At 41.5% G+C, this 26,662-nt stretch overlaps 1 protein-coding gene across 2 annotated transcripts in view; it reads left to right on the forward strand.

The window, feature by feature from the left end:
• Positions 1-26,662, forward strand: part of LOC115113261 (heat shock protein 12A) — a 45,334-nt gene that overhangs the window by 6,040 nt on the left and 12,632 nt on the right. For both annotated transcript variants that reach the window (XM_029640731.2, XM_029640732.2), the window contains exons 2-7: positions 13,930-14,006; positions 14,232-14,362; positions 19,129-19,315; positions 22,283-22,387; positions 22,570-22,686; positions 24,751-24,922. In XM_029640731.2, the coding sequence (XP_029496591.1) occupies positions 13,930-14,006; positions 14,232-14,362; positions 19,129-19,315; positions 22,283-22,387; positions 22,570-22,686; positions 24,751-24,922 (789 nt within the window). The remainder of the gene's footprint in view (positions 1-13,929; positions 14,007-14,231; positions 14,363-19,128; positions 19,316-22,282; positions 22,388-22,569; positions 22,687-24,750; positions 24,923-26,662) is intronic.

Below are 26,662 nucleotides of genomic sequence, written 5' to 3' on the forward strand. Positions count from 1 at the left end.
CATGGTCAGCTTCATGAAAAACATGATTTCCCATTTCAAGAGGTTACATTTAAAAAATACTATAGAAAGTGCCTATTAAGTGCTAAATAAAATAACAGGGTTGATGATTTCGTCGTAGTCAGCCATAAATCATCTTGTGATAGGGGGAATGAATGCTTGTTGTGTTCAACAGGGAATGGTAATTGAATGTAAGCTACACCCCCCCCCCCAAAAAAAAAAAAATATCTAGCTTGTCTATTTACGGTTTGACCTGTTATGCTCGACCCGTTCAGTTTTTCACCACAAAACACTAGAAAATGGCCAAAAATAGTAGAACCAGCTCACCTGCTTTAATACTATGATTTGACTATGTTTCTTTTGAAATAAGAGTTCAGTTCACTGAATAGTTTGACCTTTAAATGAGGGACAGATGTACAGTTGAAGTCGGAAATTTACATACGCTTAGGTTGGCGTCATTAAAACTCGTTTTTCAACCACTACAAAGATTTCTTGTTAACAAACTATAGTTTTGGCAAGTGAGTTAGGACATCTACTTTGTGCACGACACAAGTAATTTTTCCAACAATTGTTTATAGACAGATTAGTTCACTGTATCACAATTCCAATGGGTCAGAAGTTTACATACACTTAGTTGACTGTGCCTTTAAACAGCTGGGAAAATTCTAGAAAATGATGTCATGGCTTTAGAAGCTTCTGCTAATTGACATCATTTGAGTCAATTGGAGGTGTAATGTGGATGTATTTCAAGGCCTACCTTCAAACTCAGTGCCTCTTTGCTTGACATCATGGCAAAGTCAAAAGAAATTAGCCAAGACCTCAGAAAAAAATTGTAGACCTCCACAAGTCTGGTTCGTCCTTGGGAGCAATTTCCAAACGCCTGAAGGTACCACGTTCATCTGTACAAACAATCGTACACAAGTATAAACACCATGGGACCATGCAGCTGTCATACCGCTCAGGAAAGAGACACGTTCTGTCTCCTAGAGATGAACGTACTTTTGTGCGAAAAGTGCAAATCAATCCCTGAACAACAGCAAAGGACCTTGTGAAGATGCTGGAGGAAACAGGTATCAAAGTATCTATATCCACAGCAAAACAAGTCCTATATCGACATAACCTGAAAGGCCGCTCAGCAAGGAAGCAGCCACTGCTCCAAAACCGCCATAAAAAGCCAGACTACGGTTTGCAACTGCACATGGGGACAAAGATTGTTATTTTTGGAGAAATGTCCTCTGGTCTGATGAAACCAAAATAGAACTGTTTGGCCATAATGACCATTGTTATGTTTGGAGGAAAAAGTGGGAGGCTTGCAAGCCGAAGAATACCATCCCAACCGTGAAGCACGGGGGCGGCAGTGTCCTGTTGTGGGGGTGCTTTGCTGCAGGAGGGACTGGTGAACATCACAAAATAGATGGCATCATGAGGAGGGATAATTATGTGGATATATTGAAGCAACATCTCAAGACATCAGTCAGGAAGTTAAAGCTTGGTCGCAAATGGGTCTTCCAAATGGAAAATGACCCCAAGCATACTTCCAAAGTTGTGGCAAAATGGCTTAAGGACAACAAAGTCAAGGTATTGGAGTGGCCATCACAAAGCCCTGACCTTAATCTCCTAGAAAATGTGTGGGCAGAAATGAAAAAGCTTGTACGAGCAAGGAGGTCTACAAACCTGACTCAGTTACACCAGCTCTGTCAGGAGGAATGGGCCAAAATTCACCCAACTTATTGTGGGAAGCTTGTGGAAGGCTACCTGAAACGTTTGACCCAAGTTAAACAATTTAAAGGCAATGCTACCAAATACTATTTGAGTGTATGTAAACTTCTGACCCACTGGGAATGTGATGAAAGAAAGAAATGCTGAAATAAATAATTCTCTCTACTATTATTCTGACATTTCACATTCTTAAAATAAAGTGGTGATCCTAACTGACCTAAGACAGGGAATTTTTACTAGGATTAAATGTCAGGAATTGTGAAAAACTGAGTTTAAATGTATTTGGCTAAGGTCAAATCAACTTTTATTTGTCACATACACATGGTTAGCAGATGTTAATGCGAGTGTAACGAATTGCTTGTGCTTCTAGTTCCGACAATGCAGTAATAGCCAACGAGTAATCTAACCTAACAATTCCACAACAACTACCTTATGGGTTAGGGCAGTGTGCAGTGTGGTTGCAATTGCGTCGTCTGTGGACCTATTGGGGCGGTAGCATAAGATTACCAGGGGTACCAATGTAAGACATAACACGTAAAAAAACTAAATACTGCATAGTTTCCTAGGAACGCGAAGCGAGGCGGACATCTCTGTCGGCGCCGGAAGTAGGAAAGAAGTGTATGTAAACTTCCGACTTCAACTGTAAATGATTCACTAATCACATGAAATAAATAATTATCTTCAGAAATGACTTTGGCAAAGCAACATAATAACTAGGTCTTTACAGTGATGGTGAAAACTTGGAGAAAGGTTGGGGTTGAATGGGTTAAACTCTTCCTAGAAGGGTTTACAGAGGGACATGTCAAAATGCAGAATTGTGGCACTTAGGAAGTTTGTTTTCATATAAAAAAAATCGGATTTATTGAATTGTTGATGCGGTCTATATGAAAGGGTTCTTCATTTGTTAATACTTATATATCAAAGGGATGCAAAAGGCACTCTTTTCGTGGAAAACAACTTGGCAGATTGTCAGACAACTAAAGTCAAAGCACCATCGCTATGTGTAACCCATGTGTTCAGTTTAACACTGAAATGGATGATAGCACGAAAGCACTGATAACAAGGGTCTTTGCCGAGCAGATGTTGCTGTTAGAGGATGCTTTTGAGCGTGCAGTGTTAACTTGTCTGCAATACATAAACAATGGGCAGCTATTTTTATCTGTTGTGTATCAAATGTAATTGTCTTATTATCAGACATTGTCTTATTATTTCGTTTTGGCTTTGTTGTTATCCGGGTTTCCAACATAGAGAGAGGAAGGAAGTAAGGCCATTGTTCTTTGGAGAGGTTTTATCAATTTCCTCAGTATGACCTAAACGCTGTGCCCTTGTAGGAAACCAGGCTCACTCCTTTCTTTCAAATTCCTCTTACCATTGTTCCATATTCTTGTTTTAGTAGTAAGACTACAGGCTAAGGACTTTTACATTATTCTCATGTTTGATCTAGGTTATCTATCCAATGTGTGCTGTTGAAGCTTGGCTTACATGTAATTTTGAAGTGCTACATGAATTGGAAATTGGAATAATTGTAAGGGTTTTCCTGTGGTGAAGGAGAAGCGGACCAAAATGCAGCGTGGTGGTTATTCATGTTCTTTAATCAAGGAACTAGACATGAAATAACTAGCAAAACAACAAACATGTGAAAACCTAAAACAGCCCTATCTGGTGCAAAAACACAGAGACAGGAACAATCACCCACAAACACACAGTGAAACCCAAGCTACCTAAGTATGATTCTCAATCAGAGGCTGCCTCTGATTGAGAACCATACTAGGCCGAAACATAGAAATACCCCAAAACATAGAAAAACAAACATAGACTGCCCACCCAACTCACGCCCTGACCATACTAAATAAATACAAAACAAAGGAAATAAAGGTCAGAACGTGACAATAATGGACTAAAAAGATAACCAAGGGAGGCTATAGGGCAGGGGTACTCAAATGCTATTTGATAATGTCCGCTCACACCGATATCCTAGGTGGCAAGGGTCCGGATAGATATTATAATTTGTCAGCATAGTACCACCCCCCACCTGAAAAACCCATGCAACCCAAAACTGTTGACACCCCTCTTGTTGGCGGAGAGAACATTTGGCAGTTTTAAAACACATTTCCTGCAATTCTACACATTTTGCCATGGGGTGAAGATATTGTTTTTGTTGTTATTATTGTTGTTTTTCCCCCCCAATTTCGTGATATCCAATTGCTGTAACGGAATTCGTCCTCCTCTGACGAGGAGTATGAGAGATCGGACCAATATGCAGCATGGTAAGTGTTCGTCATGTTTTAATGAACAAAATCACTGAACATGACAATACAAAATAACAAATAGAAAGACAGAAACGAAAACCGAAACAGTTCCGTGTGGAACACACAGACACAGAAAACAATCACCCACCAAACACTGGTGGGAAAAGGCTACCTAAGTATGATTCTCAATCAGAGACAACTAACGACACCTGCCTCTGATTGAGAACCATACCAGGCCAAACGCAAAATACAACATAGAAAAACAAACATAGACTGCCCACCCAAACTCACGCCCTAACCATACTAAAACAAAGGAACTAAGGTCAGAACGTGACAATTGCGATCCAATTACTGTCTTGTTTCATCACTGCAACTCCCCAACAGACTCGGGAGAGGTGACGGTCCTCCGAAACATGTCCCGCCAAACTGCTATTCTTAAAACCCGCCCGCCAGCTGCACCAATGTGTCGGAGGAAACACTGTTCAACTGACGACCAAAGTCGGCCTGTGGGCACCCGGCCCACGCTTGAGCCAAGTAAAGCCCGCCCACAGCCAAACCCTCCCCTAACCCGGACACTGGGTCAATTGTGCACCACCATATGGGACTCCCGGTTACGGCCGGTTGTGACACAGCCAAGGATCGAACCCAGGTCTGTAGTGACTCGATGCAGTGCCTTAGACCACTGCACCACTCAGGAGGCCCCCTCATTTTGCAGTTTTAAAGCTAATTTTCTACAATTCTACTACACATTTTGCCATGTCTTATGTGCATTCGTATGATACCTGAGTGACTCAACAAATCATTGCGGGCCCTCTGAGACACGAGGGCCCCATCGGCACATTATCTGGCCATGGTTACTACAAGATTTAGATAGCTGTTTGTCTAACTTAGACTACCTACCTACATGCAGTACCACTCCAATGTTTGGACACGCCTACTCATTCCAGGGTTTTTAATAATTTTTACTATTTTATACGTTGTAGAATAATAGTGAAGACATCAAAACTATGAAATAACACATATGGAATCATGTAGTAGCCAAAAAAGTGTTAAACAAATCAAAATATATTTTATATTTGAGATTCTTCAAAGTAGCCACCATTTGCCTTGATGACTGCTTTGCACGGTCTTGGCATTCTCTCAACCAGTGTTACCTGGAATGCTTTTCCAACAGTCTTGAAGGAGTTCCTACATATGCTGAGCACTTGTTGGCTGCTTTTCCTTCACTCTGCTGTCCAACTCATCCCAAACCATCTCAATTGGATTGGGTCAGGTGATTATGGAGGCCAGGTCAGAAAATGTACATTGACATTGAGCGAGCCTTGACAAACTGACAAATCTGTGTATGTTTATTGTTGCGCCACTGTTCCCACCATTGCTCAGCCGCTCCCCTGCTCAGTGGGCCAGTCAAAAGCACAAGATGTGTAGCCACTGAGCTGTGTACTTTGAGGCTCCTCAGGCAACTGATGTGCTGCTGTCAAAGTGTCACACTGATTTACCTCCAGACCGATCTAGAACAAGGACTTCTTTCTCTAAAAGGTCCAGCGGGGAGCCGCTAGCTGGACATGTTTATTTTACTATGCAACAGTTAAGCAGATGTCCCTACCTCCCCGTCTCCTCCGCTCTGTTTGGAGGATACCCTGAGAGGGCATTCATGGGTACTTTCTCAGAGAAACCATGTGGTTTCTGCGTTACACCTTGACCATTGGAAACATGCAATACAATACAATGGTTGGAAGTCCCTCAATTTCTCACCAGTTATATTAGCTAGTTTTTCACTCCTCTCATGCCATAGAGTTTATATTACTTGACATATAGGCCTACACCATTTTTTCTGCAGATAATGTAGGGGAAAGGTAGAGCTATGCATACAGTATCTACAGCACCACAGCAGGTGAGGATATGCTGATCAAGATAAACCTAGTTGTGTTCTATGGTAATCAGTTTACGCTTCACTCAGTGGAGCGGAGGTTTATTTCTGTCTTATCTGCAGATTCTCCACTGCTGGGATACCGTTTGACCTTGAGCTGCAGTAAACGCAGATCTAAAGATTGATTTCTGAGTCCAAGGCAGTTTTATATCAGTACCTTTCTCAGTGCTTCCTGCTACAGTAGAAGGACATGGAGGGAGAATCTTTAACTTTTCATAATATGCAGGATTTATCACACAGGGATTGCATTTGTATATGGAAATATACTTTTTAGTGTGTAAATTATGATGTGATTTTATATATTTTTTCTAACAAGTTGCATGTTTCACTAAATATTCTGAGTAATGTTGACATATTCTCTGAAGCATCATGCCAAATGACCGTCCACCGTTCTCCCTACAATAGTCATTGTCTGTAACTATTACACAATACATTCCACTCATCTGTGGAGGAGTATCTCAGTTTTACCACATTTATTTTAAACAGGCCTATAGTAGTCGTAGCAGGACACCTGAAAAGCAGGTCTGGAAACAATTAGCTATGAGTGTGTTTATATGCATGCATGTGTGTGTGCGGACTATGAAGGGTGCTAGAAACTCTTAGCCACAGCTGTTGTCAGGCTGCTGCTTCTCTGCACTGTGTGTCTGGGCACTTGGCCAGCTGGATGCAGTTGATAAAGAGGGAGGGAAAATGATGGCGGCCTCTCTCTCTCTCTCTCTCTCAGCTTCCCTCTGACTGCTTGCTGTGCTGCCGCATGGCATGAATGGGACCTCAGATGAGCGAAGAAGTAGGACATTCTCTCAAAAGGAGAGCCGCCCAATCTAAGTTTCCCTTCATCCACATGAATGTAGCCTTTTGATAGGGATTTTTTTTTTGTGGCACTGAATGTTTGTGGCAGTGAATGTAATGGGGCATCTCTTTGCCTTTGTAGGCGTTGTTGATTACGCCACAAATTGCGTCTGCTGTCCCAATCAGTGTCCACTCTCTGGAGAAACGGTTGATCTTCACATTCTCTGATGTTTACAGTATCTATACATGTCAGTTGTACTATATAATACATAAAAGTACAGAATGTCTTGAACTGATTACATGCACAATACACATGCACTTGTCCTTTGTAGAATATCATTGTTGTCATTTAAGGCTGAAGTTATCCGTCTGTGTGCCTATGAGGCCTACAGTACCTTGTGAACTACTCTGGAACGGACTTCAAATAGATCTAATCAGACTTGCAAAGAGACAAGAATCTCACTTGTCTATGATTTTTAAATGATCCTTTGAATGGGCTGTGGACTGTGGTACGGCATTTAACATGCACTCGCTCGCCAGATGTTAGTTATTTAACAAAAATGTTATGTTTATTTTTGCGCTATACGTAAAGATTTTTTTTAAATGTGGTTTATTGCTCCAAGGACCTATTTCTTCTAGCTTAACATGCTTGGCCAGTTTGGCAGATTCCAAATACAACGATCTGTAGATTAGGTCTATTGGACAAGACACACAGGTTACATCTAACCTAAGCAAGACATGAGAAGGAGCATGTTGAAGTTAATCAGGCCTTGCGCTATGAGATATTGAGTCCTCTGCTTCTGTCTTTAATGAAGGTAAAGTACAGTATATGCTTGCATATAGGTCATACATTTTGGGAGTAAAGGATGGGTTTCAAGACTGTCGTTGATAATGCACCGATCGTGAACTCGCTTCTTGATAAATTAGCAGATGATCCAAGATGGAGAAGTCCTTACCCTTGTTCCTTTTTAATCAAATGTTAGTGCTAGCCATAATGAAAGACTAGCCTCTTTTTTGGTAATTGTATGCATCTCTGAACAACAACAGCAATACAAGGAATGTGTTTGCTCATCGTGTTTATGCATCTTTTGCCTTTTTCTCGCTCTCATCTTCCCGTACGGGCAGCAATGAAATTTACTGGTCCTTCAATCTTATAGTATGAAAATATGAGAAAATCAGAGACTACGTGAAGGTCATTTCATGTGCGGCCATTTCTTTCCTTCCCCTTACACTTGAAGTTGTATTGAAGAGGTGGTGTGAGCCTAGCTATCTGGGCAGAGATGACAAGAGGAAGCTCTGACATCATTTCCCAGGGGAGTGGCACATGGCCAGAGGTTAAAAGCTTGGATTGGATTGGCTTCTTTTTTCTTCATCACACAGGCACTCACTGAGAGTGGGCTATGATGATCACACGAGAAGAATCATCAATGTCATTCGACAGACGAAGAGCTTGTCAATGTACCCAGGCTTCTAGAGGTAGAAATAACCTGTTTTTCACGGTCTATTTGAAGCTATCCAAACCATTTGTGTCTTAAGGATTCAAATGAGTAGTGTATGACAACTTGTTAGTGAGGTATAGAGGCACAGGCATGAATTTTAAGCCTGAGTCCTACCCATGCCCGCGACGTTTAGGCCAAAACCTGAAATCAGAAATGACTTCCTCTGTTAGTAAATCCATTAGCTGCTCCTTTCTATGTGTCACTCGCTCCCTAAGCACTGCTCGCTCTGCATGCGCACTGCTCATGGCGGCTCTGGGTCTGAGAGTATCCATAAAAATGGCTCCGCTTGGGCTGCTCTGCTCAATGCAGAGACCTGAGAGAGCAGTTAGCTGTTAGCTACTTTTTCATCACTCACAAGGAGCATTATTATTTTCGGTGAAATAATCTCTCCTGTCTTATATTTGATAAGGTTGAAGCACTTCTGACACCATGTTATGATTTCAGTCAGATATGACTGTACTGTGCTGCAGAGCACAAGCAAATGGCTCAGCTTACATTTTTTTACTGATCAATTGTATAATACCCGAGCCCTGCCTGTACCCTAGTTACAGATTAAAAAACAGGCCCTACCCGGCCCAAACCCGATGTATAATGTCGGGGCCCATTAGGGCTCAGGTCGGTTAAAAAAGCTCTAGTGTGGTCGATGTATCTGACATATCCTAACTCTGCCTTTGCCTATACAATACCAAATATGCACACAGGAAAATGCAGTAGTAGCTTGCTACTGCCCCCCTTTTTTTATTTCTTTAAACTTGTAATTAACTTTGACACCAGTTTTACATTCCTGTTCTTGCTGCTCATTTGTGGTATCGGAAAAACCTTCACTGTGCAGTTATAGATTGGGGCCTAGTTCTCCTGTATAAACTCATTCTGAGATCTGTACTGAGGGCCTGAAAAATGCAAAGAGTTGTCTGGGGAAACAGAGGAATGTGACGAGAACAGGAAGAAAAAGCTCCTCCCGCCGAGAGGAGAAAAAAAGTCCAGGCAGAAAAATCGAGAGCCTCTCTGAAAAAGTTTTCAACTTTATAGATGCAGCACACATATCTGGCTGGAGGCCTGTCAGTCGCTTATGGAGGAGGAATGGCTCTGCTTCCTGTCAGAATGTGTGTAGAACATTCCAGGCAGCAGGACCACTCTGCTAGGATGTAGAAAGGGAGGGGAAACAGGATACTCTATCTATGGCTTCATCTAGCAGCTCTTTTTGTGGTGGCTCAATGTTTATTTTTTCACTCTGATGATTAGAAGAAAATGATGTCGTGCTGTTGGGACTTGATTGTATTTTGACTATTAGAATTCAGGATTGTAGGCTATTCTAGGGCTTCTCCACTTCACTATTCAATCCAATCTCTCTTAAGTCAGCTACCTTCATTGAAACATTGATTCTTTAGCACTCAGTCTGAGGAAACTTTGTTGGCAGTTGATAGGTTGAGCAAGAGCATTGTTTGCTTATTTCGGATGAATTATAAGCACTTTTTCAGGGCCCGACATTAACAATAGTGGGGGATGTTGAATAAAATCATGATATTGTTATATAACATTACAGTTATGTAAGTGTGAAGGCACCACACTATTAAATGAATAATGTATTTGCTGTTGCCAGTTATGTAAATTTACTTACGTTTATATTGCCATCTCCACAATGTGATTGTCAGTGGTTGATCGACTTCGACACCGCTTTCTAGTTTCTGGTAGACTTGTGTAAATGATTTAATGGATTATTCAATCAAATTGAAAATAAATAAATATAACATTCTCAACCAGATGCCCAAATCCACTTGCACTCAATTGTCTGAAAAAAGGTCTGCATTGATATTTTCAACCACTTGTATGGAACTCAATACACATTTTTATACAATTTCTCATGAAGACTTTTATTCTGCCAGGTAAACAAACTACACAAACACACACACACAAACTCAGACTCCTTAATTTGATTTTTCTTGCTCTCTTTTAAAGGGGAAATCTGCATTTCAAACAATAACCAACGGTTCCCCACCAGTGTTTTTGGTAAAAGCTGAGGGACGCGGCTGGAGAAATGTATCCACTCTCAAATTCATAGACAGAGCTATGGATACAAGGACCATGATATCAAAATGAAGTTTTAACCATATTTTGAGGTGTTTGTTAACCAATGTTTGTTTACAATTGTTATTTAATTTTTCTACAAAGAACGTTAAACAGGCTTATATTTTGGGTTCTGATGGGGTACGCAGCCTGGCCTCAAAAACTAGACGTAACATAGTAAATGTAAATCTGTGACACTCAAATTAGTATGATATGTTACGTTTCAGGCACGTGCACAGATAGGGCTCCCTTCCACTCTCCAAAGTGCCCTTTTAGGTGGTGGTATAATTTCCCCCCAAATTATAATTTTTTTGTATACATTTTTGTCATTGCTGTTCGGAACCCACTTAGCCACAAGTCGTCGTCAAGTTCGCCACCCCCCACCCCGTCCGTTTGTTGCGCCTGTTGATCTGCCCTGTACGGAGCTTGTGGATACGGTTGCGCCTTTTTCACAGTAGTTTGTACAGAAATTGCACACACCCGGTATCCAAACATGCATGGCTTGAGAGATAGAGTGTGTGTAGCTAGCTAGCTAGTTTAAATGTCAACAGTACTGCCACAGCAGCATGACATTTGATTAACACTTGATAACAATTGATTTAGCCTACATTGTCATCAATATTCGGTCTGGTTGGCTGATATGTGCAGCAGAGTGAGGCAGAAAGACATAGAGAGGTAAATCACAATCAGTCAAATAAATCAAGCTAGCTAACAAGAAGATTTACAGCAATCATCAATATCAATGATCAGCTGATAGCCCAGCCTCTTTTCCCGATGCACTGTAACTAGCATGCTTACAATTTGTGATGATGAGTGAGTGTGTTGGTCCAGATATAAATATGCATATGCTCAAAATAAATTGAGATATTAATGGTGGGGGGGGCTGCCCCCTGAAAGGTCTGTGCATGGCCCTGTTACGTTTGGTATGGTTACTTAAACCCAAAGGTTGCATGTTCAAATCACATCATGGACAGCTTTAGCTAATTAGCAACATTGCATCTGCTTACTACTTTTTAGCTATTGCAACTGCTTAGCATTTTAGCTAATCCTTCCCCTAACCTTATCCCTATCCATAACTCTTAACCTTAACTCTAACCTTAACCCCTAGCCTAGCTAGCGTTCGCCACCTAGCCACCTAGCTAACATTAGCCACAACAAATCATAATTCATAACATACTGTATCATATGTATTGCAAATTTGTAACATATTGTACGAATTGCAATTTGTAACATTTCATAACATATCATACATGAAGGACATCCACAAATTAATAAATGTAACATATCATACTAAATGGAGGGAGACAGATTTACATTTACTATGTTACGTCTACATCCAGTTTGCAGCACAACAGTAAGAGCTAAGCTCATGCGGCCCTTATAAATGATGTTCTCCAAGAATCAATGTGTATCATTCATTTAAATTAAAAGGATGGATGTAGGAAATGCAGATTGCACTTTAAAATAAGACTCAAGGTTATGATTTTAGGATGGGGGCATGGGGGAGAGGGTGGAGAAAGTGGAGTCTATCCACAGGTGGTCCATAATTCCATACAGTAATTACCAAGCGAAGTGCATTGTGGGGATTCGGACCACTCAGCCACTCTGTAAGGGCAAGAAAAGGATGTGCCATGTGGAAAAAAGGACAGATAACATGATGTCCCATTGAGAGACCATCCCCAGACACTTAAAACTATAGAGGGAGCACTGTCATTGTGCATTGTCAAAGGGCCTTTTCATAAGTGCTGCAGTATTAAGTGAATCTAATGAAAGTGGTGGCAAATGGACAAGTACAATCTTTAATTCATTTCAAATGGCGTTTTGTTTAAAAGGCAGGTGCATCAGCCGTTTTCTCTTAAATGAAGAATTGTTATATAGTTAGGAGTTTCAAATAAAATTAGAATGGCAATATTCTTTGTAGTGTATTATCAGAGGATGACTGAATAATCAAAACTAAGATCACAGCTGCACAATTTATATGAATGGTTGAGAAATAGTGAGTGACAATATACTAATAGACATACAGTATGTACTAATTCTCATTATTTTGATTGAGCTACAGTGGCTGGCAAAAGTATTCACCCCCCTTGGCATTTTTATTTATTAAAATAGATTTTTGGGGGGTTGTAACATTTGATATCCACAACATGCATACCACTTTGAAGATACAAAATATTTTAATTGTGAAACAAACAAGAAATAAGACAAAAAAACGGAGAACTTCACCCCCCCAAGTCAATACTTTGTAGAGTCACCTTTTGTAGCAATTACAGCTGTAAGCTTGGCACATCTAGCTACTGGGATTTTTGCCCATTCTTCAAGGCAAAACTGCTCCAGCTCCTTCAAGTTGGATGGGTTCCACAGATGTACAGCAATCTTTAAGTCATACCACAGATTCTCAATTGGATTGAGGTCTGGGCTTTGACTGAGCCATTCCAAGACATTTAAATGTTTCCCCTTAAACCACATGGTGTTGCTTTTGCAGTATGCTTAGGGTCATTGTCCTGCAGGAAGGTGAACCTCCGCCCCAGTCTCAAATCTATGGAAGACTGAAACAGGTTTCCCTCAAGAATATCCCTGTATTTAGCGCTATCCATCATTCCTTCAATTCTGACAGGTTTCTCAGTCCCTGCCGATGAAAAAGATCCCAACAGCATGATGCTGCCACCCCCATGCTTCACTGTGGGGATGGTGCTTGGTTTGCGCCAGACATAGCGTTTTCCTTGATGGCCAAAAAGCTCAATTTTAGTCTCATCTGACCAGAGTACTTTCTTCCATATGTTTGGTGAGTCTCCCACATGCCTTTTTGCAGATTCTGGGGCCTTTCAGAACAGGTGTATATATACTAATATCATGTGACAGTTCAGGTGACACTTAGATTGCACACAGGTTGACTTCATTTAACTAATTATGTGACTTCTGAAGGTAATTGGTTGCACCAGATCTTATTTTGGGGCTTCATAGTAAAGGGGGTGAATACATATGCACTTACCACTTTTTCATTTACATTTTTTCTTTTCATTTCACTTCACCACTTTGGACTATTTTGTGTATGTCCACTACATGAAATACAAATAAAAATCAATTTAAATTACACGTTGTACGCCTCCCGGGTGGCGCAGTGGTCTAGGGCCTGGGTCCGTGCCCAGGCTCTGTCGCAGCCAGCCGCGACCGGGAGGTCCGTGGGGCAACGCACAATTGGCGTAGCGTCGTCCGGGTTAGGGAGGGTTTGGCCGGTAGGGATATCCTTGTCTCATCGCGCACCAGCGACTCCTGTGGCAGGCCGGGCTCAGCGCATGCTAACCAAGGTTGCCAGGTGCACGGTGTTTCCTCCGACATTGGTGTGGCTGGCTTCCGGGTTGGATGCGCGCTGTGTTAAGAAGCAGTACAGCTTGGTTGGGTTGTGTTTCGGAGGATGCATGGCTTTCGACCTTTGTCTCTCCCAAGCCCGTACGGGAGTTGTAGCGATGAGACAAGATAGTAATTACTAACAATTGGATACCACAAAATTGGGGAGAAAAAGGGGGTAAAATTTAAAATAAAAAATGTTTAAAAAATTACAGTTTGTAATGCAACAAAATAGGAAAAACGCCAAGTGGGATGAATACTTTTGCAAGGCACAGTATCTGTTGTTTGTTATTGTTTTACCACTCGTTGTATCTACTTCTCTCTGTCTCCTCAGATGCAATGGCAACTCCCTCTCCAGCAAAGAGCATGGGTGACCCTGGCATCACCCCACTGTCACCCTCCCACATTCAGGTAAGAAACATTCCATGGAATATTCTGCGTGGAAATAGATCCATAAGAGCCGAATGAAGTCAAACAACTCCATTACTTTGGTATGAGAGATTGGTAGGCTAGATTGGTATGAGATTCACCACACAGTCTTCTTTAACTCATCTGCTTTTCCATCCAGAATAAATCACACATCTCCTTAAACATTCTCCATTTGTTGACTCTGATTTTCTGTCCTCTCCACCTCAGCAAAATGACACGGACTCGAATGCCCACACGGGACCTTCGTTCATCGTGGTGGTTGCTATCGACTTTGGCACCACTTCCAGCGGCTATGCTTACGCCTTCACTAAGGAGCCAGAATGCATTCACACCATGAGGTGAGCCAAGCCAACGCTGCAATGCAGTCCCTGATAGCAGGAGGAGAGAGCGAGATTGAAGCAGTCATAGGGAGGTTCACTCAGGTCAGGCTGTTCTTTTCCGTAGCAGTCTTATTAAATATTATCTGGCAGGTGATGCAAGAGAGATAGCTAATAATGATAAGAATGCATAGTTCAACTTTCTGGTCTTAGCACTTGTCTAGGCATAATCATACCAGAAGGGTTGCTGATAGCCAGGTTAAACGTGTTGATCAAAGTATTGCTCCTCAAATTCATTGTCATCAAATGGAGATGTATAGGGCGCAGAGGCTTCTAACTGGATTGCCAATGACTGTCTTTAGAAGGCAAATGAAACAGTGTTTGCTCCCTCTCTCACCACTTATATGCCTCATTGGCGGTCGTCATGGTCCCAGTCAGTGTAATGGTCCTGTTAGAGCTGGGAGGAGGAGCTGGTTCACTGAGCTGAGGAAGAAGCTGGACTACAGTCCTGAGATCCTCTGACTCATAAAACACACAGGTCAACTCTCTCCCCTGTGTGTGCCAGGCACCAGGGCCAACCTCCATACACTGCATTGCAGTACCTCACAAAACCGACAGGTGTTTATATGGTTTCATGCGCTAGTTTTAAGGGGCCCTATTTTAACTTTGAGTTCATGGTATATCTTAGAGCAGGGTTGGCTAATCTTATCTGTAAAAGGCCATTGTGGTTGCAGGTTTTTGTTGATTTTAATAATTTTTCAATTCATAGTTAAACTTGTTGATTTAACTGGCAATCACCAATAGTTCTAATGAGTTTTCCATAGAGAAAGCATGTCTGGGAACTCTATTTACAGCTTGTTAAAGTTTTATGCATGACTCTCGATCAAAATCAGCACTTTTGCAAAATATTAACGGACAGGTAACACTTTCTAGCACCAGAAAATCAATTCTGTAGCAGTTTAGAAACTTTTGTTGGTTAGACTACTAGGTAGAACAGCATCACAAGCCCCTACACAGAGATGTAGAAATTCTGTGCTGAATAAACTTCCAACTCTTTCTATGTATTTGTTCTAGATTTTAAAAAATGGAGTTTCGTTATTGTAATATCCCTAGGGTGATGAAACACAAAGACACACAGAGACCCAGACTGAGAGAAGCATCTATTGCAGAATCCTCTCCTGTCATTAACTCCAAACATCAGATAACAGTTGAGCAATATATTTTTACTAGTACTACTAGACCTTGCAGTGAAAACACCCAGAGCTCTAAGATTATTTAGTTAGGATGGAACCATCTTCCCCAAAACCTTACATAAACAATGGCTTCACTGGATAAGCCCTCAGACTGGATCTGTAAAGTTTGCCCATACCTCAAATGAACTATTTTGGGGTGCTGTAACATTTACATTTTCACATGATAGAGATTTCAGGGTAGAACTCCTCTTTGAATAGAGGAGGAATGCATTGGTGTATTGATAGTGAGCATCAGCTATTTGCGTCTCTATGACATAGACATTAGTATTCATCCCCTGTCCTCACTGTCGCTGGCCCTCACAATGGAGCAGGGATCCAATTCAGTGGTGGAAAACTACCCAATTGTCATACTTGAGTAAAAGTAAAGATACCTTGATTGAAAATAGGCTCAAGTAAAAGTGAAAGTCACCCAGTAAAATACTACTTGAATAAAAGTCTACAAGTGTTTGGTTTTGAATATACTTTAAGTATCAAAGTAAATTTAATAATATATATATAAATTCTAATTCCTTATATTAAGCAAACCAGACAGCACCAATTTCTTGTTATTTTAATTTGCGGATAGCCAGTGGCACACTCCAACACTCAGAAGTAATTTTCAAATGAAGCATGTTTGATTAGTGATTCCGCCAGGATGACATGGGGTGTTCTCTTGATACATGTGTGAATTGGCATTCAAATTATAACAAGTACTTTTGGGTGTCAGGGAAAATGTATGGAGTAAAAAGTACACTATTTTCTTTAGGAATGTCGTGAAGTAAAAGTTGTGGATAATAGAAATAGTAAAGTAAAGATTCCCCGAACAACAACTTAAGTGCTTTACACCACTGATCCAATTGCATAGCTAAACACTCAAACCAATAGAAAACAGCTATTCTGAAATGGCTGCCAGTTCCTGAAGTTCCTCAAGAACTTTCCAACACTCTTACTCTTTCAACTGACAATATTTTTTGGTGTGTTCATTTTTTTAGATAGAATTTCTTTTTTTTCTTGTTTTGCAGTAAACCATCTGTAAAAGGTCAATGTGGTTGCAAGTTTTTGTTGATTTTAATAATTTTTCAATTCATAGTTAAACTTGTTGATTTAACTGGCAATCACCAATAGTTCTAATGAGTTTTCCATAGAGAAAGCATGTCTGGGAACTCTATATACAGATTATTACAGTTTTATGCATGATTCTCGATCAAAATCAGCACTTTCCCACTTGCAAAATATTAACAGACAACAGGTAACACTTTCTAGCACCAGAAAATCAATTCTGTAGCAGTTTAGAAACTTTTGTTGGTTAGACTACTAGGTAGAACAGTATCACAAGCCCCTACACAGAGATGTAGAAATTCTGTGCTGAATAAACTTCCAACTCTTTCTATGTCTTTGTTCAAGATAAAAATCGAGTATCGTTAATGTAATATCCCTAGGGTGATGAAACACATTTAGTAATATGTACTGTACGTGCACTAACACGGAACCCAAACCATCATGTGCTATCGTGCATAAATGTATTTTGTCCCCCCACACCAAACGCGATCACGACACGCAGGTTAAAATATCAAAACAAACTCTGAACCAATGTCATTAATTTGGGGACAGGTCGAAAAGCATTAAACATGTATGGCAATTTAGCTAGTTAACTTGCACTTGCTAGCTAAGGTTAATTTGTCCAATTTAGCTAGCTTGCTGTTGCTAGCTAATTTGTCCTGGGATATAAACATTGAGTTGTTATTTTACCTGAAATGCACAAGGACCTCTACTCCGACAATTAATCCACACATTAAACGGCCAACCGAATCGTTTCTAGTCATCTCTCCTCCTTCCAGGCTTTTTCTTCGTTTAATTTATATGGTGATCGCATCTAAACTTTCATTGTATTACCATGACTACCGGCAAAACAGTTAGTCTTTCAGTCACCCACGTGGGTATAACCAATGAGGAGATGGCACGTGGGTACCTGCTTCTATAAACCAATGGGGAGATGGGAGATGCAGGACTTTCAGCGCGATCTGCGTCAGAAATAGGAATGAGTTCTATTTTAGCCCTTGGCTTCGCAGACGCTCGTTGGCGCGCGAGCAGTGTGGGTGCAATAATTGAATAACATGGATTTCTACATTTATTTTGCGACGCTCGTGCACGCGACGTGTCCGGGCTGGTCAGCATGTAAGGCTTTTAAATTGTGTTTGTCAAGAGGTCTGACCTCTGGCCTCCCACTGCTCTAAATCCCAGTTTTACATACTGTACGCACAGTGAAAATAAATGCATAATTTAAAGACTCTCACTCCTTAATGCATTATTCAGTGAGCTGTTAATGCAGTAAGGCATATTCTATTCCAGACTATGTAAGGTTATGTTATACAGAAAGCTATTCTTCACCTGTCATGTTCCTACATGTAGATCAGTTTAGCTATACTGTGAAAAAATGTGCAGTCATTGATTTTAATTTCTGTTACAATGACTAATACGCTGATGCAGTCACATTGAGGCTATGTTGTTGTTGCAATGTTTGAATCATGTGACAGAATGAGTTTTGAATAAATAGGCTTCAAGTCAGGATTATTGGATTGTATCAAATAGATTAGGGCTTCATAGAGCATGATCATGAAACACTGTGATGTGATTTGGAGTGGAGCAGAATTCTCTAGGTCTTTTCAAAGAGGATCACGATTCCCATATGGCTGTGGACATACCATCTAGCATGATGATGAATATGGTCATGACGATGGCAATGATCATAATGATGATGATGAAGAACATCTGAACTATCAATGATAAACTTGGATTGTGCGCAGAAGAGCCCAAGATAATCTCCATCATGATTTAGATTAGCAGTGAGCATCTAGTGGTTTCCCCCAAATTTTCCAATTTAGTCCATCACAGCAGGCTTCTCCCCCAGTAAAACAGACCCATAATCTCATCAGGGCACTTAGCAAACATACACTAATCTCCAAGGGAAGCAAACTAATTATAGTTAGTCTTGATTTGCCCAGAACTAGTGTAGCTCAATTAACGTGTAGGTCAGGTTCAGAAAGCCATTAGACTGACAACGAGGGACTGATGAGGACACACTACTTGAATTTGTGTGATTGACCTTGGTCGTGTCTTTAGTCTGCAGACATTTTAGTTCAGGTTGGAATATTGACAGGATACACGAATGTTCTTATGCATTCCACCTTATTGAGCCCTTTGACACAAATATAGAAAATGCACTGCAGGGAACTGTCTGGGCCCTTAATAATTTACCAGTATCATTTGAAAGTAGGCCTACATAGTTTTCAACCAGTTGTTTCAACAGATGAAATATATAATCCACTGGGCACACACTGGTTGAATCAATGTTGTTTCAACGTAAATTGTCAACGTATTGTAACGTGGAATAAACGTGGAAAATACATTGGATTTGAAAAAAAGTAATCACCCAGTACTGTTGTCATCTCATTTGAACCTGCGTTGTAAACATTGAAATTAGAGTAAAACTTCAACTAAACTACGTTGACTTAACCAAGTTGCTCATTGGTTTAAATGTTTTGTGTTCATTCCCAGACGCTGGGAGGGCGGCGACCCCGGAGTGTCCAATCAGAAGACGCCTACCACCATCCTCCTGACCCCGGACAGGAAGTTCCATAGTTTTGGCTATGCAGCACGTGACTTCTACCACGACCTGGACCCTACCGAGTCCAAGCACTGGCTCTACCTGGAGAAGTTCAAAATGAAACTCCATACAACAGCGGTAAAGACACACACTCGCGCAAACACACACTTCCCTTATTACTCTGTGTCTGCCCTTGTGCAGGGCTGGCAGCTTGGTAGCCCTTGATCAAGACTCTCAGTTCCATTACATTACACATAAGAGTCCATAAGAGTGTTGTTAAGAGCCACGATGCTCGGCCTGTACATTAACACGCACCGCTTGCGGTACAGTTTTGGAAGCATAAGCACCTTTCATATCAGCGAGAAATAATAAACAATACATAAAATGTTCCATTTAAACACAGGGTTAGTGTTAGTGTTCTCACACGGCCATTTCTCCATGTTAGTGTTTATGGAAAACGGACGGAAAATAGAGTCGACTACCTGTGCTAATTAGCTTTCTGCATCTCCTAACACCTGTGTGTGAACGAAAGGCTGAAAAATACTGTCGGCTGCAACTGTGTTAAAGCCGGTAAAAACAGTGTACAGCAGTTCCTCAGAGGAGAAAGTGGAGGACCATGCCTCAGTAAATTTCATAAAAATAAAAATTGGAAAAAGTTTTAGATAAAACTATACTAAATATATTCACGTCACCAAATAATTGATTAAAACACACTGTTTTTCAATGAAGGTCTACAGTAGCCACAACAGCACTCTGCACTATGGTGTAGCCGGAGGACAGCTAGCTTCCGTTCTCCTCTTGGTACATTGACTTCAATACAAAACCTAGGAGGCTCTTGGTTCTCACCCCCTTCCATAGACTTACACAGTAATTATGACAACTTCCAGAGGACATCCTCCAACCTATCAGAGCTCTTGCAGCATGAACTGACATGTTGTCCACACGACCAAAGGATCAGAGAATGAATCTAGTACTGAAAGCATAAGCTTGCTAGCACTGCAGTGCATAGAATGTGGTGAGTAGTTGACTCAAAGAGAGAGAAAGACAATAGTTGAACAGTTTTCAACAAATTAATTTCTTCCAAAATGAAGGAGGAGAAAGAGAGATTTCGTCATTTTTTTCAGTTTCACTTATAGTTAGCTTACGCACTTTTGTACATCACGCAGTAACGTACAATTATTTTTGCGCACAAAAAAACGTAATACTTCCAGGTCAACTGTAATATGAATACCATTGTAAGGCACAATTTCTCCCCTTTCCAGCAAAATCAATGACGAGACCTTCATGATGCCCATCTCTGCATGACTGAAGAAGGCAATGAGCTCCATCTGGTCTTTTTAAAAATGACGGGTGGGGAAGCGAAACCTACTGCATTGATAGGGAAAGGGGGAGATAAGCCGTGTTTTCACCCGATCTGTCCAACTTATCACCTCTAAAATGAAAATAAAACACTATTAAAAGTTTATAAAATGTTTCATTACATACCTATTTGAAAGTTCGTGTCGAATTTGAAATGGGTTTTTAGGGCGGTGCTAAAGTTACCTTCAGAAGTAAACAGCAGCTGTCGTGGCTTTTGAGAGTCATGTTGGCTTGCAGCAATGACGCAAAAAATGTATGCATTCAGTTGTACAATTGACTAGGTATCCCCCCTTACCCTGTCCCTTTCTTGTTTTTAATCTGCGAGAGAAGCGCGTCACCTGGTGGAGAGAGGCTGTACGACAGAATGAGTTGCATTATGCGTGCTGTACGTTACGTCATGGCACGTCACAATTTAACGTACAGTGTCAGGGGTTAGTCAACAGTACTTAGCAGTAAATGCAGCTGGCTGGTTTAGTTAGTCAAACACCCGGCTCAAACAGAGGGATGCTATGTTAGTTAGCTGGCTATGACTATCCAACACAACACTGGAACTCAAGTTAAGCTTTTGGTTTTATTAATTTATTGCCACTGGCGACTGCCGGTGTAACTGCTTACTGACTATATACTGTAACTGAATGATTGTAGCGGGATTACTAACGCATTAGTTCTATTAGCTAACGTTATGTTGACTAGGACGTTACTTTAAGCTAACATGGGGACAACGATGTAGGCTGTGTGTCGCGGTTATGACTTGGAAAGGTTTTTTCGCCTGGTCCCACAGCTGATGTGTTGTTCATTGAAGTCCACAATGAAGAAAAAAGGTGAGAGGAGGAGAGTGCATAGAGGATAGAAGGAATACTATGGCTACTATGAAGGTGAACTGTGTTTATGCATGATCAGGGGTGTATTCATTTACACCCTAGATAAGATGATGTAGGCAAGAGTGTGCAAGGTGGTGAATGTGTCACTGTCTGTCCATGTGTCACTGTCTGTCATCTCAAATGTTTCTCTCGACTTGTTGTGAACTTTCATTCATAGACTTGGTTGTAGCCACCTCATGATGGGTATAGGGACTATTTGAGTATCATGTAGTAGCCTAAACCTATCGATGTTACATTGAACTGGGTGAATGGAATGTGAATGACAGTCATCCAACATGCTGTAATAGAAAGGCCATGCTCATGAAAAAAAATTGTCCTCCCTCATCATAAACGGCACTGACCGCGACTGGTGTACAGTAAGTGTATGTTTTGCATTTGTGAAATTATTTTGATGTGATATGAAAGTAAAGGGATTTATGTTTCCAGAACCGTACCGCAATTGAGAATCGATTCACGCTTAGAAGGCGTATTTGGCTGTTTTGACTTCCAGAGCCAATTCGCCCTTTAAGCAGAACATGTAAGGTCCTTGGAGTAACGTTAGGCTCCTCTAGTCCATTATTGGGCTAGCAGCTTGGCTGCCCTGAGCTGACATTGCAGCAAGCTCTTGAAGTTCTGTGTTCTGTGCCAAGTAAGAGGTAACACCGCCAGTAACTGTGAGCCCAGGCTACTGTTATTGCACATATTTCACCATAGAGGTGAAGTGGACACGATTTGGTAAAGTGGACATGATTTGGATAAGGCTGAGTATGTTGACTGGGGTCTGTCTTAGTATTTATCAGTAGATGTCTGTAGGGTGTTTAAATGAAAATATTACGATAAGGTGGAGCTTTAGTTTTCTCTGTCGTCCCTTCTTTCCCCCAATCAGAATCTCTCCATCGACACAGAACTCCATGCAGCCAATGGGAAGAGAGTAAAAGCTATTGATATCTTTGCATATGCTCTGGCGTTCTTCAAGGAGCAAGCACTAAAGGTAAAGTATTACCAGGTTCTACTGCATGGTATAGTACATGCAAAAAAATAAATACATTAGTTTCATATATTGAATACATGTATCTTATATTAATTAGATGTCGCATTTAATGCTCAGCGATAGTGCTGATGTTATGGTGGGTCAGGGAACATAGATGCCATGCTTGATGTGATCCCGTGCAGGAGTTGAGTGACCAGGCGGGTGCAGAGTTTGACAATTCAGACATCAGATGGGTCATTACAGTGCCAGCCATCTGGAAAATGCCAGCCAAGCAGTTCATGAGGGAGGCAGCCTACAAGGTGGGTTGGCCCCTGTCAATCGACACACGTCCATGTGCACACGCATGCAATCACACAGGGAGGCACATACACTCATGCATGCATAAACACACGCACAGACACGCATTGCAAGGTTGAAAGTCAAATATTCCTTGTTTCAAATTACTCTCTGTCTGCTGTAGTCTGCTTTCAACAGCTCAAATGACAAACGTTTGCCTCTCAAACCATCTATCTCCCTCAGAGTAAATGATGTGTCCGTACAGTCTCGCCATTAGCTCTCGTTTGGCAGAGGCACTGCAGGTACTTGGGAGAGAAAGTGATGACGGTGCATGATTAGCTTTACCACCCTGGCTGCTGCTGTGATTTATTACCGATAGGAGAGAGGTTGGTTGCTGCTCTGGAGCTGCAGTGCCAGACAGTGACGACTACTCTCCTCCCCCTCTTTCTATTGCTCTCTCTCCTGTATGGGGGTAGAGAGAGAAAGACTGATCCACCACGACTGCAGTAGAGGAGAGGACAGAGAGTAGAGGGAGGGCAGCTGGAGGGAGCCACCAGGGAGAGGGATAATTTCATCACTAGTCGTCCCAAGAGAGAGAATTTGAGGATAGGACAGTGAGACAAGGGATAGCAGGGAGGGGGTGCAAACTGAGGATGAGAATGAAGGGGCTATTGTGATCATTCTCAATAGGCTGTGAGGGAGAGGAAAATAAATAAGGCAAATACCTTGGTTCAACTCTAACTCCAATGTATGCTATTCCACAATACACACATGCCAGCTTACAGCATAGTAAGAAAGGCAGGGTTGTTTGTTTTCCCCCAGAGGAGCACAGTGGTGGGAGGGAGCTGCAGAGAGCTGTGCGATGGGCACATGGTAATACGGTGTGGTACTCTGTGTAGAGGAATTTCAGGGGAGAGGGCTAGAGGAGTTTGTGTGTGGGGAGGGAGGGGTGTGTGGGGAGGGGGGAGTGTGATGAGGGAGGGGTGTGTGAGGAGGGAGGGGTGGAGGTACAGTACATTAGTATGTGTGAGAGAGTGTCACATGGGTGTGGCAGTCTGTCTGAGGCTGCAGCCGCCGGATAGAGACACCACCCTCCCCTCTGCAGTGAACAAAGAGGATGGGCTGGAGAGAGAGGAGGAGGAGAGAGGGAAGAGAGCAATAGAAGGAGAGAGATATGAGAGGAGAGAGGCTCTTTAGACAGCTTGATCACCTGATATCTGCAGTGGAGGTTGAGGCACAGTAAGAGGGGGAGGATGTTTGGTTAGGGGCTGGGGGAGTGGGAGTGGCTGCGTATCTGCAGTGACTCAGCATCCTCTGGCTAGATCTTTTATTACTGGTACTGGGGGAAACGAAACACCCCTACCTTACCCACGTCTCCCTCTCCTCCTTTCCTCCTCACTCTCCTTGACCCCTTCACCGCAACATGCAGAATCTCACAAAGCACAGAGATGTGATGCAATGTTCAGCTTTTATACTTTGCCTGTCTTTTTCTGTGTATATTGTGGACAGAAACACAAACCAGCCAGAACAGCATGTTGACTGATAGGCCTTCAAGTTAAGCCGTTGTTCGAATGCTGCAAAAGCAGTTGTTGCTTGTGGATGTTTCGAGAAATGTAATAGCTTTTGGGAATTGCATTTATGCTAGGGTTGCATGATTTATCCCTTCAGTATTTTCCTATTCAAATCTTTGGCCTGCCCATGAGCCCAATACTTTTCCAAAAGCCATTTATGGTTTAGTAGTGAACTAGATTATGTTTTAGATGAATGACCGTTGTGTTAAATTGTTCCATTTCAGCTGTATATGGTATAGTGTTGTATTACTGAGTAAGGGTATGTAGACATTGTAACTTTGATGTTCCTAAATTAATTCAGGAAAAAGTTTGTTGCTGACGGCCATATTGTCTTACTTTCTATTTTGAGGTATCTTGAATCCTACATACACTGAATATTTACCAATGAGGGATGTTTATAGTAACTTACTAGGACAGTTATTCACATTGCTGGTTTTATTGAGGTCATCTTTCTGAGACCTGTTAAGGAAAAAGCTGATGTCCAGTATTTCCTGTTTGTGCTCTGCCGTTCTCTAGGCTGGTCTGGTTCCCCGTGACAACCCAGAGCAGCTGATCATTGCCCTTGAACCCGAGGCAGCCTCCATCTACTGCCGCAAGCTCCGCCTCCACCAGATGATTGACATTGGCACCAAGACCAACCAGAACGGTTTCAGCCCCACTGAGAATGTAGGGGCAGGGATGACCCAGGGTAAATCCCACCCCCCGTCACCCCACAGGCCAATCAGAACATGAGCATCACATTGAACGTCACAATAATGTACCATGGTAGCATTTTGCATCCACCATGTAACGATTTCATACAGTATGTGCCTCTGAAACTAATCTTGGACTATAGATTGGTTATTGGTCGACAAGCATGTTTATCATTCCAAAAAGAGTCAAATCTGTGTTTTTGTCTTGTAACGGCTTTCTAATGGTGAAGGAGAGTCAGACCAAACTGCAGCGTGTCTATTGTGATTCATCTTTAATAAACAAACGTAACACACAACAAAACACTAACACTACAAAATGAAAACAGCCTATACAAGTGTCTACTAACCTCTAACCAGGACATCAAGACACACAGGACAATCACCCACAATACAACCAAAGAATATGGCTGCCTAAATATGGTTCCCAATCAGAGACAACGGTAAACACCTGCCTCTGATTGAGAACCACTTCAGACAGCCATAGACTCTCCTAGAACACCCCACTAAGCTACAATCCCACTATACACACATTCCAAAATCCCAAGACAAAACACACCACAATACAAAAACTCTATGCCACACCCTGGCCTGACCCAATACATGAAGAAAACACAAAATACTTAGACCAGGGCGTGACATGTCTGTAGAATTCATTCTGGATAACTGTATTCACGATGGAGAGGTAGTGGTGGCCTGGGAAAACCGTCTTCCCACTCAAGTCAGGTCACAGGTTACTGCAGAGATATTGTACGTTTATGTAAAATGCTGCTAATAGTCAAACAACCAGTGCCTTCAATGAATCTTAAACATACTTTTCCTCTCAATGGATAATGTGTATGGGACAATATCCTCAACCCTAACATAACTTTTATTTTCATATTCAGATACAAAAAAATGCATGGACAAATACAAATCATCACATTCTCCATGTCTATTTGCTTTTGCTTATTTTTCCTAAAATGTGCACGAGCCCTTAAATACTATGGGGAAATTAGCCAACAACTATTCGTATTCAGGATGTAGCACGGAAAATGTACTGATATCTGAATGCACAAAAGGTCATTCAAATACTAAATAATGCCACCTTAGAACTGGGCCGTATTATCCAATGAAATCCAATCTCATATTTGACACCCACGTGAATCCGCAATAGCAAATGACCATAAACTCCCTCAAGCCTTTCCTCTCTCTCACTGTTCAATCTTTTGTTTCGGTAAAGAGTTTTGGTTCTCCATAGATCATCTAAACAAGATATTTAGAAGCTTAGTGCCCTTCAGTCATATCTCGCTATGCTTTTGACTAGGGATAGGACTAAACCACACTCACACTAGCATTCATTTGCTTGAATGCATTTATTTTATGTTCAACAGCTTACCTTATGCGTATTAAGGAGGTTAAACCTCTGTACAGAAGCTGAAGGCTATGTTATGGTTATATAGTAGTACTGTAGCTTTAGTTGGAATTCAATCTGAATCTACACATACAGTAGAGGAAACCCTTTAGGACTACAGTAGATATGGTATACTGTCTTTAATAAGGACTGAGATGAGAGATGATGTACTGTATACATGAGTATTTTTGATGCTTATTACCCACTGCAACAATATGAAAACAGTATTTGCTCTGAAACTAGACACATGCTACCTTAAGGTTCTTGGATGAAGATAATTGAAGTCTATTGGTGGCTCTTTGGAGCAGATGTTTTTCTTTAAAGACTCTCCAATGACCTGCTTTAA

Source organism: Oncorhynchus nerka, linkage group LG28 (assembly GCF_034236695.1).
Source record: "Oncorhynchus nerka isolate Pitt River linkage group LG28, Oner_Uvic_2.0, whole genome shotgun sequence".
Taxonomy (NCBI): Eukaryota; Metazoa; Chordata; class Actinopteri; order Salmoniformes; family Salmonidae; genus Oncorhynchus; species Oncorhynchus nerka.